This window comes from Gobio gobio (assembly GCF_949357685.1).
Source record: "Gobio gobio genome assembly, chromosome: 1".
Lineage (NCBI taxonomy): Eukaryota > Metazoa > Chordata > Actinopteri > Cypriniformes > Gobionidae > Gobio > Gobio gobio.
In genome coordinates, this window is record NC_137097.1 from 64817572 (window position 1) to 64836160 (window position 18589).

Genomic DNA, 18589 nt, shown 5'->3' on the forward strand with positions numbered 1-18589 from the left:
CCCATCTCCACTGTAAACAGTGTTGGTAGGGCACTGCTTCCCCCTCCTGAGGCGTCGAACGGTTTGCCAGAATCTCTTCGAGGCCGACCGATAGTCTTTCTCCATGGCCTCACCGAACTCCTCCCAGGCCCGATTTTTTGCCTCCACGACTACCCGGGCTGCAGTCCGCTTGGCCTGCCACCGGACTTGCTTATTTAAGTTCTATTTTTTGACATCAAAAGTGAAATTCATAAGCCTCAGCATGCGTTACTTGTAATGCGTTACACCCAACATTGCTCAAGCGTCTCTTCATAGAATGAGGTATAATCTGAATTTATTTAGAATTGATAACAAATAGACAACAGACAGTGAACCACATCCACCTATATGTGATAACGTAACAGTAAAAGAAACAAAAGTGCACAAGCATCAGAGCATGAAAAACAAAAAAGACACCTAAACTGAGATAAAACATTTCATGCCTTCTCCAACAGGGGGGCAGAAGATATATGAAAAACTGACTGGAAATCAGAAATAGACAACTTTACCATAAGCAGACTTATCTTGCAAATTCCTTTGGTTTCCACATTGTGCAGCTTTACAGTAGCAGTAAAACACAACCTCCATAATAAGGCAGGTGTTAAAACATCCATTGTGATCATCTGTGTGCAGGTCCAAAGAAGTCCTAAAATCACCTCAGAACTTGATAGGGCAAAAGGTTCAACACGTGATTGTTGGATGAATTGGATATAAACTTAGCGGGACAGTGGGTCTCCAGGAGGAGGGTTGAATACCTCTGTAACGGGCCGTAATCACAGCAGAAGTCATCTCCTCTCATCAATCTGAACCTCACATTTGGTATATCTGCACATTTTTAAGCCTCTGGCAACAGGTTCACATATTTCATCTCACATATATATATATAATTTTTCTTTTAAATTAAGCATCAGTCATCAACAGCATGAATATATATATATATACACAAACATATACCACCAGTTTAACTTGGGTCATTAAAATCACTACTTTAAAAGCAAATAATCAGTAAGCTAGATCTTTTCACTGGTAATTTGAGAGTATCAGGTTTCACATGAGTTCAGTGGGATGAATCTCTTCAGCGATGTACTGCTAAACGGGTGCAGGCTTGTCCAAATCCTTCAGGTCATTCAGAAAGCTGGTCGGAGTAAGAATGTGAGACGATCCTGCAGAAGAAAGAAAACCATGAGATTTTAAACAACACTGAAGACAATAAATGCTGTCTTCAACCCTGCTCCTGGTGACCCACTGTCCCGGAGAGTTTAGCTTCAACCCAAATCGAGCTCTTCCGGATCACGTGATATAAACTTTGCAGGACAGTGGGTCTCCAGGAGGCCGTGATCATAATCATAGCAGAAGTCATCTCCTCTCACCAATCAGAACCTCCCATTTGCCCTCTGTGGCCCGGGTCACTTCATAAGCGCTGCGCATCTCAGAATGTGTCACGCCGCCAATCACGAAGATGATGAGGCGAGGGCCGCTGCGGTACTCTGTGGCAGACTTGTTCTTGTGCCAGTGTCCAAACCGTGCGCTGCTGGAATAGGATTCAAGAGTAATGTCACACCACAAGCCAACTACTAGTGTGTGTCGTTTGTAGCTTCCAAACCTCGGCAGGTCTGTGTAAACCACGACTTGGCAATAAAAGATTCTGTGTGTGGTTCTTAATTTGTGTTCTGTGTGCATCCATGATTTGACAAATAAGTTCAATGTAGTTCCAGTCAGGATCGCTTCTGAGAATAATACATTTACTGATTTACTTTGAATTTGGCAAAAGGCTTTGGCTCTAATGGGCTTAGCGGCCACTATAGACAGTTTGGGATACCTCCTTAAAGCTACACTATGTACATTTTCCTTCCACTAGAGGTCGCCTGTTCAAAACAAAGGCGTAGTTTGATGACGCCACGTTTGAGCGCAGAATCTTGGGACATGTGGTCTTCACCTCACAGTCGGTGGGAAAGAATTGGTATAGAACTCGGGCAGAAATCAAGTTGATGGATGCGATTATTAACGTTACTGTAGAATGAAGAAGAGCAGGACTGAGTGTTGTGGAGCTGAGGAACCGCTGGAGCGATTGATAATAAGAAGAGCAGAACACGCGCTTCACGAGCAGCCGGACAGTTATTATGGCATAGTCGCCGGCAGGACTTTTATTATGCCACAGTCGCTGGCGCCACTTCCGCTTTTCCGGTCATAAGTATGAGGTAACGCAGCTCTGTTTATCATATTAGATACATTTGAGTGTGTTGAAAATTAAGTTATGACGTTACTCTGTGCGTTCTCTTGGCAGCTGCTATGACACTTGTTCACACTGCAGTGAGAGTAAAGCGTTTCTGCAAAATTAAACCGGAAACCGAGGGGAACGCTGATATGAAGCCATCGACAGGCGACTCCCTCACACGTCCCGGTTCCTCGGTTAAAATAGCAATTTACTCATGATTTACAAATAGTTGTTAACATTTGGGATATTGTAAGTACTCAACTGAACAAAATATATAACACTGACCTAGTGGTTTTTGGATATTTTACTGAACATTTTTGACGTAGTGCAGCTTTAAGTGTCATGAAACCCCTCTGTTTTAGGCTGGTCGTTCACACCTCAGAGTTGGATAAAGTCCCAAAGAAATGGGCGTATAAAGCTGTGGAATAGTGGGAGTGTGATCTTATTTGAAAGATTGGATTCTATCGACGCTTGTTTCTGACTTTTCCGTCATCATATCACATTTAGTTCCAACTTATTGTGACTTTTTCATCTCACAATCCTGACATTATAACACGCAATTGTGAGATAAAAAATGTATCGCAGTTATCTTTTATAATGCTTAATTCTTTCACAGATGTAATTCTGTTCAATAAGTAATGCAAAATACATTTTAAAATGTACATGACAACAACACAGTCACTCTTGTATGCAAGTGCGTCTGCTTGACCATGACATGACATGTCATTTACGCCGTCATCACCGGGGTGTTGATGGCACGCAGGCGAGACCTGAACAACACACGTTGATATATGTGTTTAACCTCTTATGCTCTGGGACCATTTTGGGGGATTTCCGCCTGGATTTGGCCTACCCAAATTGAAAAGCTTCCCATACCCACATACAGTGGTCTCTAAATACACAATAAAACACTAAAAGTGATAAACATGTAATTATATGTTATTATATGTCATGTAAATAACATGACCGTTCCACCCCTATTTTTAACTTATTTGAAGTGCCCAACCCGTCCCCCACCACTGAGAAATATCCAGATTTTTAGTTGATTTTAATGCTTGTTTGGTTTCTAATCTTAAATAACTTTGTTGAGAACCACTGGTCTACAAAATGAATATACAAAATATGAATTATATAGTGTAACTAATCTGATCGATCACTAATGGCTCTTGTGGCTGTGAGATGTGCTGGTACCTGACTGTAGTTGATGTGGTGGTGGTGATAGGGGCAGGATCAGACAGGAACGGCCACTGCTTCCTGTCACACTTGTCATCAATGATGTTCTGCAGAGCAAGAGGAATTTAAATAAGTATCATTGCATTCTTATATAATTCTTATATAAGCGCTTCCTGACCTCCATCACATCTTTCAGGATGGGCGTCCACCGGGAGAGCTGATATGTGGATTCTGTGCGCTCTTTCCTGTCAGGCATATTCTTACCAGAATTAGTGCCCTAAAAGACATGACAGAGGACAATTTGGTCATTTGTTATCATACTGTTCTTCAGATCCACAAAGGCTGCCAGGGCAGCTGTTTCCTATGAAGAAAACCAGTACAGCTTCTGCTAGGGCCGGAACGATTTGACCTAAAATCAAAATCTCGATTACGATTAATGAACGATTATTTAGCTCCTTTTTTTTGGCTTTCCTTTTTTTGCCCTCATAGTTCACTGATAAGGTTTGTACTGTAAATATATATTTTTTTCTAATGAAAAAGTGCATTTCTTTGTGATTTTAAAAATACTTGAAGGAAACAGCTCACTTTTTAAGCAGTTATTGTCTATGGGGCAGATTTCTGTTTCTTGTACATCAGATACAGATAAATTAGCACAGTAGGCCTACATTACATTTATTTGAATGCATTAATTAGAGAGTGTTTGTGTGTGTGAATTAGTCATACCGTCTCTATTCATTATGAAGCTGTGGTTTGTAGTTACTTCAAAAGTAGACACATCTATGCTATAACGGTTGAATTTCTGAGCTACTTTAGCGATGAATCACAGGACAGCGTTGACAATGAGTTTCTGCGCTCCTCGCTGTGCTGTGCGAGTTACTGTCTGTATGAGTGTTTGTGTGTCACAATATATCAGGCATTAGTTCAACATAATACACATCCGATGGTCTAAAATCACTTCAATGTTCAAACTGGCAGGCCTTAAAACACATACAGTTGAAAGTTGAAAGCTTTGAGAGGACGCAAGTGAACGTGATCTGGCTTCAGGGCGCGCGCGTTGTCAGAGACACGACACAACTCGGCTCTCTGTGTCACAGAAAACAGCTCACGAGCACGGAGATGTTTGCCATATGGTTGTTCTTGAATAGTCTAAAATCGCTTGAATGTTCAAACTGGAAAGCCTTTAAACGCATTTAATTCACAAACGTCATGAGGATGCAAGTGTCTGTGTGTGTGTATCAGCGCATACAAGTACGGCGATTCATTGACCTGTATAAACTGTGTAAAACATGCAATTACCATAGTTATACTGAGCATCCATCCAGATTGTATAAACAAAGATAACTGCTCCTGAATCTTTCCGTGTAACTCTTGATGTTACTGACGGGACGGAGTCACGTGACTAAAACCGGCATGGGAAAATTACGTCGTTTAGAGGTTCTGAATTTCGGTTACGTTTTACTTTTCAATGAATCGTCCAGCCCTAGCTTCTATGTTCCTGAATAAGGAAAGACTGAAATTTAAATGAATGAAACATCATCATACACCATTGTTTACAGACATGAATGATATTTTTGTGAAAAAAGTGAAGCATTTTTTTCAGTATTCTTTAGAGCTGCACGATTAATCATTAAAAGATCACGATCTGGATTCAAACACCCAAGTGATCTTATTCCTAAGTCAATTACACCACCAAGTGCCAACAAGTGACTGTTAAAAAATTTAATTATCACTGAATCATTCAATCAAGAGATTCTTTCAAAACCTAAAGTACTTATGAGGGAGTCATTGAATCATTCATTCAAACCGATAATTCATTCAAAATAGTAAAAACTAATTTTTTTAATAGACTGTAGTAATTAACATTTTGTCAGAACCTCTAGTACATTACGTTATTTTGTTTAGTTGTCTGTTCAGAATTGTGAGCTGTTTGAACAAATTAAATTAAATATCTTGAATCGTGCAGCTCTAGTATTCTTTGATGAACAAATTTCAAAAGAACAGCAGTTATTCAAAATAGAAATGTTGTAATAATGTACAAGTCTTTACAGTCACTTTTGATCAATTTAATGCATCCTTGCTAGGGGTGTAACGATGCATCGTTATATCGCGATATAAAAATGCGACGATATGTATCGTTGATGTAAACGATATGCTGTGTGTATGGATTGTGCAAGCGGTCCAATGAATGTCTGATTTGAAAGCGAGAGGACTGTGTAAGGGAAAAAAAAAGACAGTTTTGAGTGACATTACTACATTAAACTACTATACATAATGTTGAATATAATGCATAATGCAATGGGGGAATATTTGTGGGTCCTGTTAATAATATAACAACAATAATATTATTTTAATAATAATTTAAAAAAAAAACTCATTTATTTCGGCTTAAAATATTGCGATAAGTATCATATCGTGAGTTCAGTATCGCAATTTGTATCGAATCGTGACATTACACCTTTTTAGTTTCTTTACAAAAGTATGTTACAATAACATATTTCATACAGGCATATTGCAAAAATGGTATCCTAAATCTTACTTTTTTAGGCTGGTCCAGTTAATGCACATTTAAAAGTAAAGAAATTAGAGCGTCTCATCTTACCCCAGCGATGATGGGGCAGCCCAGGTGCTGCAGGTTGGTGATGATGTTACTGTCCTTCTGCACGTTTGCGTGCTGGATGAGTTTTGTGAGATTCTCTTCACCAATGCCTGTGTGTAAGGAGGAGTCACTTCTGCTTAATTCATTCAGAGCTTAAGCTGTCAGCTTTCAAAAAAGTTACATGTAAATGTGAGCATTCATACCCTTCTTCTTATGGAAAATGTACAGCAGTATGATGCGGATTTTGTCGTAGGGTTCGATCTCGGTGTTGAGGAGAACAGGGACGATACTCTTCATAGCATCTTTGAGCACTTCCCCCTCAGAATCTGAACCCATTGCCAAGTCCTGTGGAGGAAAACACAAAACCACCACAAATGTAAATGAATGCAACATTGTCATGCACCATTTTTTACTGACATGAATGATAATTGTAAAATATTCTTTACTATTTAAAATAAGCGTTTCCTATTTGAGTATATTTTAAATTTTAATTTATTCCGGTGATGTAAAGCTACATTTTCAGCATCATTACTCCAGTCTTCATGATCCTTCAGAAATCATACTAATATGATGATTTGATGCTCAAGAAACATTAATTATTATTATCAAATTTGAAATTTGAGTTGTGCTTATTTGAAACGGAAATATTTTGTAACATTATAAATGTCTTTACTGTCACTTTTGATCAATATAAATGCATAAAAGTATCAGTTTCTACTTCAAAAAAATCTTACTGAACCCAAACTTTTGAACCAGTGTTGCATCTTGTTTCATAACTTTTGAAAATAATGGAAGCTGCATTTTAAGTGAATGAGGGATGAAGACTGACCAATGAGAGACAAAAATCTCTATTTGAATATTTTAATGGCCCCATTTGTTTGTTAAACTCATTCAGGGCTTAACATTAACTTTTTTACTCAAAACGTCCAAAGTTAATAGTCACTCAGCATTTTCACTGGACACAATTTTGACATTGATACCATGGGGAAAAACTGCCATATAGATATTTTTTAATATTATTTCATAATTTGGCAGCAGGTATATTAGGCTGCTGTCACTTTAAGACCTAACGCATGGATTCATTATATACTGTTACACGTGCATTTTCTTTCTCAACTGTTTATATTCACTTTAAACATAACTGACTGTGTTTGTGTGAATACTCGCCAAGACTGACATTTTGACATTATTTTGTGTGTATTGGACTGTTTTAAAGACAATATATAGGCAGCGAAAAATATCTCAATTTAGTACTGAGAGGTGGCTTTTTGTGCGCACACTTTGGGTGTGAATCTGTGGGAATGAGTCAAATTAAGCACAATACACACAATCTCACGCCAAAATTCATGCACTGTAACACCAACAATATTCATCCGGAGCAAGCGAGTGAGTGAGTGAGTGAGTGAGTGAGTGAAGGAAGGAAGGCGGGTTTGTGTGTCGACTCACTGTTGGAGAGATCATTAGGGAGCGAGAAAGCGCAGCTGGTATTGTGTATCTATTCTGCACAAAATGAGTATTGGAAGCGTTTCAGTATCGATATGTACACTTTAAATTCCTACACAGTTTACGTTGTAAATAGTGCAGCGAATTCGAGTTCTATGGCAGCCGATGCGGTTCACGTGAGCACCACGACGCATGCAATGCAAACAGCGTAGGAAACTACCACAGGCCAGAACGAAATTGTTGAATAAAGTCATTATTTTTGTTTGTTTTTGCGCACAAAAAGTATTCTCGTCACTTCATTAAGTTAAGGTTGAACCACTGGAGTCACATGGACGATTTTAACAATGTTTTTACTACCTTTCTGGACCTTGAAAGTGTTCATTACATTGCTGTCTATGGAGGGGTCAGAGAGCTCTCAGATTTCATCAAAAATATCTTAATTTGTGTTCTGAAGATGAACGAAGGTCTAACGGGTTTGGAACGACATGAGGGTGAGGAATTTTTCATTTTTGGGTGAACTAACCCTTTAACATGCAGGAGTACTACAAACTCAAAACTTGATAGTTCTGCTGACTTAAAATTGGGAACATCATAACTCTTACTTATTTATTTTGGGGGTTTACAGTGTATCGAAAAATCTATATTTTTGACAACACTACATTGCACTGTTACAAAGACTACAAAGACTACAACTGAAAAGTGTATACATTATATTTAAAATTTAACCCGCCAAAGTGGCTAGTATGAGTGACTGCGTTACACGCCAATGCTGAAATCCACCCACATTTGGTAATGTCAAGCCCTGAACTCATTTATACATCTTTGAATCATAAAAACATACAAATGAATTAGAGAAACTAAATACTTTCAATGCTTTTTAGTCATGATTCAGCAGAATAAGATGTTAAGGGTGTCAAAGAAAACAAGGAAGTGGGATTATGCAAGTAACATTTTACTGCCGCTGTAAAACATATCTAGACTACTAATTGTGTGAATTTTTTTGTTCGTAATTTTGTGTGATTAATTCATTACTTTTTTTCTTTTTTTTAACAAAATGTAGTTAATATATCCAGAAATTGACAGCCAGATGTTGTTGATGTAGATATTTACATAACAATTACATAAAATAATATAAATAGGAGGAAGCTGAGACTATCCATCAGCAGAGCACCAAGTGTAATAAACACGGCACATACAGAACAGCATCAGCTGCAGTCATATCCAGACATTAACCAGCTGGTTATAAAACCTCCACACACAGAATGATGCACTTAGTAAAAACCGTCCATCTGCTATACATAAAACAGGGAGATGACCGTTCAATGTCCAGCGATGTTGCCTGTACTTTTAAAGATTATGCAATAGCTTCCTGTACATTATTTTACTGCCATAAACTGCTGAATAAATTGACAATAAGAAGCTTAGACATAGTAAGGAAAAATAGTAACAGACCCTCTGAAATCCACCCATAAACAGTATGGTGCATTTCATCAGAACATATGGTTCAAATGTAGCCTACACAAAACATATCACATAAAATGTGATGGAAACTGACCTGCTCCACCTCACAGAGCTTGTCTAATGAGTTCTTGAACTTCTTCATGCAGGCATCGGCGAGGTTCAGATGAGTGGAGTACTGTCGACATCACAAACAACAAGAAGTTACAGTCACCGTGAATATACAAGTGTCAAGGAAAAAGGGAAGCTGTGTTATGTGAGAGAGAAGCCGTACCAGGCTTAGTTCTTTCTGGTACTGTGGCATCTTCTTCAGCATCTGAGACAGATCTTTGATGTTGGCCTGAGGGAAGACGCATCAATGGCACTTTAGTATGAATCATGTGCAAAAGAGAGCGTTTGTAAAAAGATAATTTGTTTGTAAGATTTCAAAAACATTTCGCCATTTAGAAAATGTTCATTGTTAACCACCCTCGTGAAAAAGAAGAGTCACGAATTGTATTGAATGTGCACTTGTAGTGTACTTCAAAGTCTCCCCTGCAGTCAATAATTTTATCCCTTAGGCACAATATGTAATTTTTTGGTGCTAGAGGTCGCTTATTCAAAACAAAGGTGTAGCTTTTACTGTTACTGTGGCTATGTTAGCTGAGGCATGTTGTACTAAAGTACTATTGTAATAATATAACAATGATTAGTTTTCTGCCGATAAATGTATCCAAACAGTTGCTCATTTGTTTAATGAAAAACACATAATATATTAAAGCGTTTTTGGTGTTTCCATGGAAATCGAGGGTAACGCGGATATGATGTCGCAACGCAATGACACAGTCCGGTCCGTGTCCTGGTTAAAATTGCTGATTTCTCAACATTATTGGAAACATTTGGGATAATGTAAGTACACAAGTCAACAAAATATATAACATTGTCCTAGTGGTATTTGGATATTTTAAATTAAAAAAATCTTACATATTGTGCCTTTAAAATTTGTTGATAATCAAAGTGTTATATAAACGTTTTTTCCCTGTGAAAATTATTTCTTCATGCCTTAAAATAGCTTGACTGTAACTCTACACCCTTGCTTCATTTAGTATACACAGAACCATGAATATGCAAACTAGTTCTGCCTCCACTCAGTCAGACTGCTGAAATTTGGCGATCCAAACCGCTGAATCGACTCATTGATTCATAACGCTTCGAAGCTTCATGAGGCCGTGTTTTGAAATCGTCATCACTATATAAGTCGTTATTTAGGGTTTTTTTGCGCACAAAAACTATTCTCGTCACTCCATATAGTTATTGTAGAACCACTGTAGTGAGATGGACTTTGTAACGACGTCTTTAGTACCTTTTAAGGGTCTTGAGAGTGAACCGTGCCATTGTGCCAATGGAGGCCTTTCGGAGCCATCAGATTTCAACTAAATGAACGGAGGTCTTACGGGTGTCGAACGGCATGAGGGTAAGCAATTAATGACAGAATTTTCATATTTGGGTGAACTAACCCTTTAAGTACTCTTAAATGTCCAGGTGTAAATTATCATTATTTAATATATAAATAATAAACATGAATTAACAATGAACAACAGTATATTTATAAAGTAACATTAACAACGATCTGTAAAAAATGTTAACCAATGGAACCTCGGCTCATTGTGTGAAGAGTTGCCCTTTTTAATTACTTTAAACCATCATAAGAAGCTTAGTTTTAATTGTCAGCACAAATACATCTGAACTTCTAGATAACACGGACCCATTTTATCAAGTGCAGTGAGACGTCATCACTAGAGGACAAATAATGTGTGTTTACCTTGTCTGTGTTCATCCTCTTGCTCTCACAGAAGGTGCGCAGCAGCTCCGTCACCTTCCTGAAACAAAACAGAAGGTGTGAGCACAAAAGCCCAGCAGATGGACAGATGGGAAACGTAATGGTCGATCTGCTCTTACTTGGAGACGTCTGCTATGTGCATGTGCCGCAGCTGCACCCACAACTCATCATCCTCATCCAGCAACACTTCCTTGTCTCGAGCCTCGCCAATCCCTGCCGTCTGATACCTGCCAGCAATATGCCACAGTTCATAGACTAACGGTAATGACTTCATACATCGCATGAACCCTTCTGTTTGGGAACTGGCAGACAATCACACACCTGTAAATGTCTTGTTCGATGTCCAGCAGATCGTAAGTCATAGCCTGAAAGGTCAGCTCATGCAGGATTGGAGAGATGGGATCATATCCACGGTCCACTATAAGCAGCTGGGAGCGAGCTTTATCTGTGCCCTGTCAGTCAAACAACGCAAAGACTGTTAAACTGCAATTTCAGTTCCTTAGAGTGAGCATTTAAGAACAAGCAAACCAGGGTTGTGTATCAGCATATTAGAAGGGTTCCAACGTCAGACTTATTCAGACATCAGCTTGTCTGTCACTTTTAATATATAGAGCCTATCGCTTTCACAAATATTTCTAAATTTACATTTTTAACGTTTTTGAAAGGAGTCTCTTAATCTCACTCAAAAAGATTTGATCAAAGCTACTGTAAAAATAGTAATATTGTGAAATATTATTACAATGTAAAATAACTATTTTCTATTTCAATACATTTTAAAATGTAATTTATTCCTGTGATCAAAGCTGAATTTTCAGCATCATTACTCCAGTCTTCAGTGTCACATGATCCTTCAGAAATCATTCTGATTTGATGCTCTGGTGCTCAAGAAACATTTATGATTATTGTTCATGTTGAAACAGGTGTGCTGCTTCATATTTCTGTGGAAACTGCAATGTTTTTCAGGACTCTTGGATGAATAGAAAGTTCAAAAGAACAACATTTATTGGAAAATGTAATAAAACTTTAAACAATTTCTTTCTTTTAATAAATAATTGTAAAAAAGAAATCTTATTGACCACAAACTTTTGAATGGTAGTCTATAGGCAGGGTCAAAAATAAACTCATCCACCATTAAACAGATTTTGTTGCATTTCATTAAAAATAAAACAAGCATTTCATTGTAAATGTGTTATTCCTGTAACAAAATTATTATTTAGTTGTTTTGTCCCTTTTATATTTGTGTCAAAAGCGGTTAAACGTCAAAAAAGGTTGGGTGAAAATTTGTAAATTTGCAATTTAAAGGTTTGTTGCAGTACCTAGAAAAGTCTGTTCAGTAACATATTTGATAACAAATTGTACATTTTTCAGTTATCGCAATTTCTGGTGTTGTCAGCCAGGGGAGGAGAGCTTCCCCAGTCTTAGTTCCTCTCTTGGTTCCTTTCTCATCTACTACTAGGGATCAACAACATCCTAGGGAATTCACCTTTGCCTCGTTCTTTTTAGGATTTTAAGGGACTATTTAATTCACCTTTTCTCTACTTTATTTTTGTATCGTCTGTAAAGCTGCTTTGGAACAAGTGCTGGTGATTGGAATTGAATTGAATAATAATTTGATATTTCATCAAATGAAATGTAGGATCAGAGAGAAAACAGATGAGGGATTAGAAGAAAAAAAGGTGACAGGAACACAGATGTAACAGAGCAGGAGCACAAGGAAATAACAAAAGCAAGATTTGCATTGACACCCACCTGAACCTCAGGAAAATATCAGCTGACACATGAGGACAGGAAAAAAACAGAGAAGAGAAAATAGTGCAGAAAATAGAGTAAGAAATGATACAACATTCAAGAAGTGTTACTTTGAAACAGAAGAAAGTGTGAAGTTTATGTGACAACAAGATATTAGATGGTATAATAACATACATACATTTATACATACATTTATACATACATTTATATTTATATTTATATTTATATTTATATATATATATATATATATATATATATATATATATATATATATATATATATATATATATATATATATATATATATGCCAACATCTCACCTCTCCCATACTGGGATTGTCTGCTTTATGTGCATTCAGACGGTCCATCACCATCTCAGCCAGGGTGAAGTTCTCCTTTGGGCCCCTTAGAGAAACATAGTTGGTTTACACTTACATGTCAAACAAAACATGTTACACCAGGAAACAAAAACAAGGGATTGAGAAGTACTGGCGGTAGCGGATGGCTGGGTATTCCTTCAGCGTGTCACAGAGTGTGGCGATCTGCTCGGCCATAGCCTCCATTATCCTGGTTTTGTCATCTAGATTAGTCTGAGTTGGGCTGTAGAAAGTGTACAAGGAACTAGGGTTGTCCAGAGAAAACACCTGCAACAAAAAAACTTTAGTAAGAACTTCATTTTTTTAAACAAGAAATTATTACTTTTATTTAGCACGGATGAATAAAAGATACACTATGTAACTTTTGGCGACGGAAAATTAAAAGTTGTGATTTTCTTCGCCGATCGTCAGTCTTAGTACAAGATGTAACTAAACACATCACAACATGTTGCCGTTATTTTGTCACTTATTGAGCAGTAGGCTAGCTGGAGCCATTTACCTCCAGTCTTTGTGCTAAGCTAGGCTAGCGGTATGTATGGACAACCTGGATCTAACTCTGGGAGATACGGTGAATAAGCTTAAGTCCCAAAAAGTCGGCTTTAATGCGGGTGCGGTTCAGGTCACAGTCTTTATGTCAAAAGAGTCGGGTACGGAATTAAAATAGTGCAAGTACGCAATTACCGGCGAAAACCATCCCGTAAGGTCTAAAATATAAATCCCTATAATAGGCTTACCGTAGTGAATCAGGGTAAGACAAAAACACACTTTGGTAGAAGGATTGAGGATGCATTGATTTAATTTTGAGCAAAAAAAAAAGTTACATAGAGTACCTTTAAAATGATTAAAAGTGACAGTAAAGAAATTTATAATATTTAAAAAAATGCTGCTCTTTATATGAATCAAAGAATGCTGAAATAATTGCACATTTCTCACAAATAAAGCCGTTTTCAACACTAATAATAATAAGAAAATGCAAAAATCAGCATATTATGATGCCTTTTTGAATGGTAGCTAAAGTGCTTGTTATGCTGCCACGCACCTGAGACTCGTATGGTATGAAAGCCACATTGATTTCCTTCAGGGTTTTGATGACCTTAGAAACCTTCGACCTCCCGATCTCAGCAAAAAGCCCATCAGGACAAGCTGAAATTATTAAATTATAATTATACACAACTCCGGATTACACAGAGTAGGCAACCCTAATAGACTGTGTTCGAGCTGAAGCAAAGCTAATAGTGAAATGAATTATCTTACTGTCTGTGAAGAAGATGTGTGCTGCTTTGTATGTAAGGCTGTCTCTTTGAAAATCACCGATTAGAGAATGAATCGACTGGAAGAACAAATATGAGATCATTGAGATCACATGCTTAAGACTGTGAGTATTAACAAAAACAATCAAAAAGAAGTTAGCAACATATTAACACTGCCACTGTGCGATGTGTGTTAGTTAAGATCGCTCACCTTTGGCACAGGGGAGATGAGGTAAATGGCCTCCAGACTAGGGATCGGCTCCCTCCGCTTGTTAATGTCCTCTACAACTGCGAAGAAAAACAGGACAGCTCGCATCAAGATTGTTCCTAGTAGTGTTAGACCGATATATCAGGCCGATATTTGCGCTTTTTACATGTATCGGCATCGGCCGATACAAGGCTGCTGCGTTCGCCGATATTTTTTTCCCTGCATTATTTACAGACAGGCGTCCACAGGCAGCTCTCACCATCTTCAAACTGTCTTGCTCTCCCTCCCTCGCGCATATTAATCAAAATCAATTGAGAATTGACACGATGGTAAAAGTTCGAAAGACTGAAGTTTCACGTGGAGCATTGGGAGATTTTTTTCCTGATTTACCGCTGGTGTTGCTCTACAAGAGATTAAGTTAAGTGCACCTACACTCTAAAAAATGCCTGGTTAAAAATAACCCAAGTTGGGTTGAAAATGGACTAACCCATCAATTGGGTTGTTTTAAGCAAATATTTAACCCAACCACTGGGTCAAAACAACCCAATTGCTGGGTTAGTCCATATTCAACCCAACTTGTGTTATTTTTAACCCAGCATTTTTTAGAGTGTAACCGTTAAATGACTAGGTTGTAAATAGTTTTAAAATGAAGTATAGTACAGTCAGTGTGCACTTTATTATGCTGCTTGCTTGTTGATACTGTGTGCAATAGTGTAATTATTTTATTTATGCTTAAATATTTATTTTCAGAATTTATTTTCACCACTGAACTTTTCTTGTTCTACATCACCTGTTTTTACTATTTGTTAAATATAGTTTTTTTAGTTCAATAAATGTTCCTTTTTTAAATTTTAAATTATCATCCTGATCATTGTGTAATTTTTATGATGTAAATTGAGGGAGCAAAAGCAGTATCGGCTTCAAATATCGGCTCAAGAAAATCGGCAGCCTGTATCGGTCATCGGCTAAGGGTGATGAAAAAAAATCGGTATCGGCATCGGCACTAAAAAATCCATCTCGGTCGATCCCTAGTTCCTAATGGTTCATAGGATAACCAGTGAAATGTAAAAGACAACAAAATCACAACAGAATAGTCTAATAAAAAGCACCTTCTGGCAACTTTAAAAAGGAAAGATTTTTGAAAGAAAAGAACAAAAAAATGTAATATACTCACTTGTGACGCCCTCCGCCATGATATCAGACATTTTACAGCAAGAGGACAGAATCCGCATGCTCATGTGATCGACGATGAGAACCTAAATAAACACATCAAAGATACACACACAGTCACAGGGCCGTCGGACTGGGGGTAAAACCAGTACTGATTACCAGGGCCCCAAGGGGAGAAAGGGCCCTTGAAAAGTCTGGAATATATTTTATTTTACCTGGATATTTTAATTTCCTAATTAGATTTCATAATGAATGTCAGATGAAATGTAAAGTTAGTGTATTGGCTGAATAACTTGGTTGATTGACTGACTACATTTTGTATACAAAAAAGTCTAAGGTCTCACAGTCCCACCCCTTGCTAATGCGCCAAATAGTTTAGTCCATCGGCACGCATTTTGTTTATGTTAGTTGAGCGTCTGGTGGAAAGCAAACTTCTGCTGTAGAAATGTCTTTCTCAAAGAAAGCCAAATCAGGCCACCAAAAATGAAAGGAAAGACAGGAGAAGGAAATAAAACCAAATGAGGGGAAACAATTGGTAACTGACTTCTTTTCAAAGAAAGGTGAGCACAAACTAGAACACGAAACCGCGATCGTTGTAATATAATTTAGCTTGAACTTAGTAACCATAGTAAAGTATTCTAAGGGTGGGGGGGGGGGGGGGGGGTTTGAAATGGGTTAACAACCACAAAATGTCAGTCTATTCAATGTACTAATACTATTACCTTCCATTCCCCATCTTTCTTCACACTCTTGATGACGCCACTGAGGATTTCTACAGAAAAATTCAATGTAGCCTGGTTAGAGAACATCATGTATTGCCTTTAATAAAGTACAGATATGGAAAAATAGGATATGTATGGCATTTACAATGGTGGTACGTATTATGATGATAAGCTTTCGTTTGCTGAAGCAGGTTAAATGTCTTTCTGGAGTATTTGATTCATAACAAGGACTAAGTAAGTAAGTAAATATACCAATAAATTCCAAAATGTGATTATTTTGTCATACAAGAGCCTGCAAAAATGCTCATCCAAATATAGTAAGCTAACTGATGCCAGATTTGGCAAGAAGGAAGCAGCCGTGCATGACATCTAAACGCTTTAAATGTTATGTTTAAAATAAAACATAAGTCTGGTGAAATGTAATAGTAATGTATTAATACTGTGTGTGGTGCTGTGCAAGAGTTTCTCAAGAGTTTAACGGGGGGGAAAAGTGACATTTCCTGTGTGTTTTTATTATGTCCGGCGTGATGTTGATCACAAGACCAACTGGCACAACACATTTTAAATCGTGCAGTATCCTACAAACAAGTCCGTTATCCCCTCCACTTACATACATGACATTTCTAAGGAGTAAACGTGTCGGGTAAACTCTGTTGAAGTTGTAATAAATGAAAGTTTAAGTTTCTGTGTAAACTTGAGCAGCTTCATACGGAAGTTTGGTCCATTATGAGTATGACGTATCGAGCACTTGCTGTACACCTGTTGCTATGATTACTTATCAAGACAGGCCAATATATCAATATTTAAGCTCTGAGTTATTATATATATATTGTCAGTAGACATTTAACTGCCGTATTGTGAGAATAAATCAAACTTACTCTCGTTTGCGAGCACTTTTAGTCCACTCGGGGCCATCTTGACACTTCCCTGTTGACAGATTCCAGCAGGGCTGTGAAGGCAGAAATGACGGACACCTCTTCCACACCCTGATGGACGAGAACACCCGGAAAATGCAATTCAAAATAAAAGTCCTCGACGATCGACGTCGTCTTGTTACGATGACTTGACCAATATTTTATAGAAACTATAACTTCTTTTAAAGTTGTGGAAAAAATAACTGCGACATTAACATAAACTAGACTCTATCGCGTTTTTATACTGGGGCTAGTTGCATAAACTGTCAGAAATTTACTTTTAAAAGTAACGAGTTACAATACTGCGTTACTCCCTAAACGTACCAAGGGCTGGTCTTAATTGCTTAATAATTATATTTTTGGCAAATGTAAAGGCCCTTTCAGAATCAATTTCACACCGAAAATTAAATTAATAAGCCTCAGGCTGAAGGAAGATACAAAATAAAAGTCATCGACGATCGACGTCCTCTATATTTTATAGAAACTATAACTTCTTTTAAACAAATTAAAGTTGTGGGTAAAGTTATGAAGTTCGAACTGTGAGATAAACACACAAATGCAAGAAGAAGAGTCTAAAAATGTTATGTTAAACATTTATTTCATGCTGTATCTGCTAACTGCATATGTGAATATTATGCAATGTAGACTTACTGTTTACATCAAATTCATGCTTAAATAGTTGACTAATCATTGCGGGTTTCATCAGTCCAGTCTGAAACTTGCAACATAAACGTCTAAACAAAAGTCATTGATGTCCCTTAATTTATATTCGCTTAATTTATATGAACAATTCCACTTTTTCTCAAAGCAGAATCAGATTGGCCCAACAGGATAGCTATGCATTGGTTTGCATATGAAATCAGCATTTAGTGCGATGTTTAAAATTAACCAAACCATGAGAGATTAGTTTTGCTGTCTCTGCACACTTGCATGAAACAGTCAAAAGCATGTGGGACAACAGATTAGTCATGCCAATTAAAAAACTTTCAGCATAACATTATCTGTGTTCCAGCATCATCACACAAATATGGGTAGATAGGCAGGATTTATTTTTCCAGTTTTATGGCCTTTATATTTATTTGTGGTTTGGAAAATAATATTGATCTGTCTGATTGCATTAAGTCCTTAATATTCAATCTTGATAGTTTGTTTGAAATTGAAGTTACTGCCAGTTTAAAGCCAAAGCGCGTTGTGAGTGAGGACGTTTTGCTTTATTAAACAAATTTTGTTTTCTAATCCAGATTTGTATCTAGTCTCCATGATAAATGCTACATATTTTATTGATCTGCTGATCTGTGTGGAGTGTCCTAATGGTTAAAGATAACCTAAAACACAATTTGAAGATTTAAATTCAAGAAATTAATTTTCTGAGGAGCATTTTAAACAATTCAAAATAATTATCAGTTGACTTATTTTCATAATTTATTGATTATGGTTGTGCAGGAATGTGTCATTTAGTTATTATAGCTAGATGTTTG

The 18589-nt window shown here is 37.3% G+C and overlaps 1 protein-coding gene across 1 annotated transcript; it reads right to left on the bottom strand.

Annotated features, from left to right (window-relative positions):
* Nucleotides 1-296: 296 nt before the first annotated feature.
* stxbp2 (syntaxin binding protein 2) lies at nt 297-17167 on the bottom strand. The gene is made up of 19 exons (XM_079827362.1): nt 17076-17167; nt 16198-16247; nt 15480-15561; nt 14309-14385; nt 14102-14177; nt 13887-13990; nt 12960-13114; nt 12791-12875; nt 11044-11174; nt 10842-10949; nt 10705-10762; nt 9178-9243; nt 9001-9081; nt 6206-6347; nt 6006-6112; nt 3585-3683; nt 3425-3513; nt 1389-1549; nt 297-1181 (listed from the first exon to the last, which is right to left on the bottom strand). Exons 1-19 carry the CDS (start codon nt 17110-17112, stop codon nt 1108-1110), a joined length of 1782 nt encoding a protein of 593 aa, XP_079683488.1. The 5' UTR covers nt 17113-17167; the 3' UTR covers nt 297-1107.
* Nucleotides 17168-18589: the final 1422 nt, after the last annotated feature.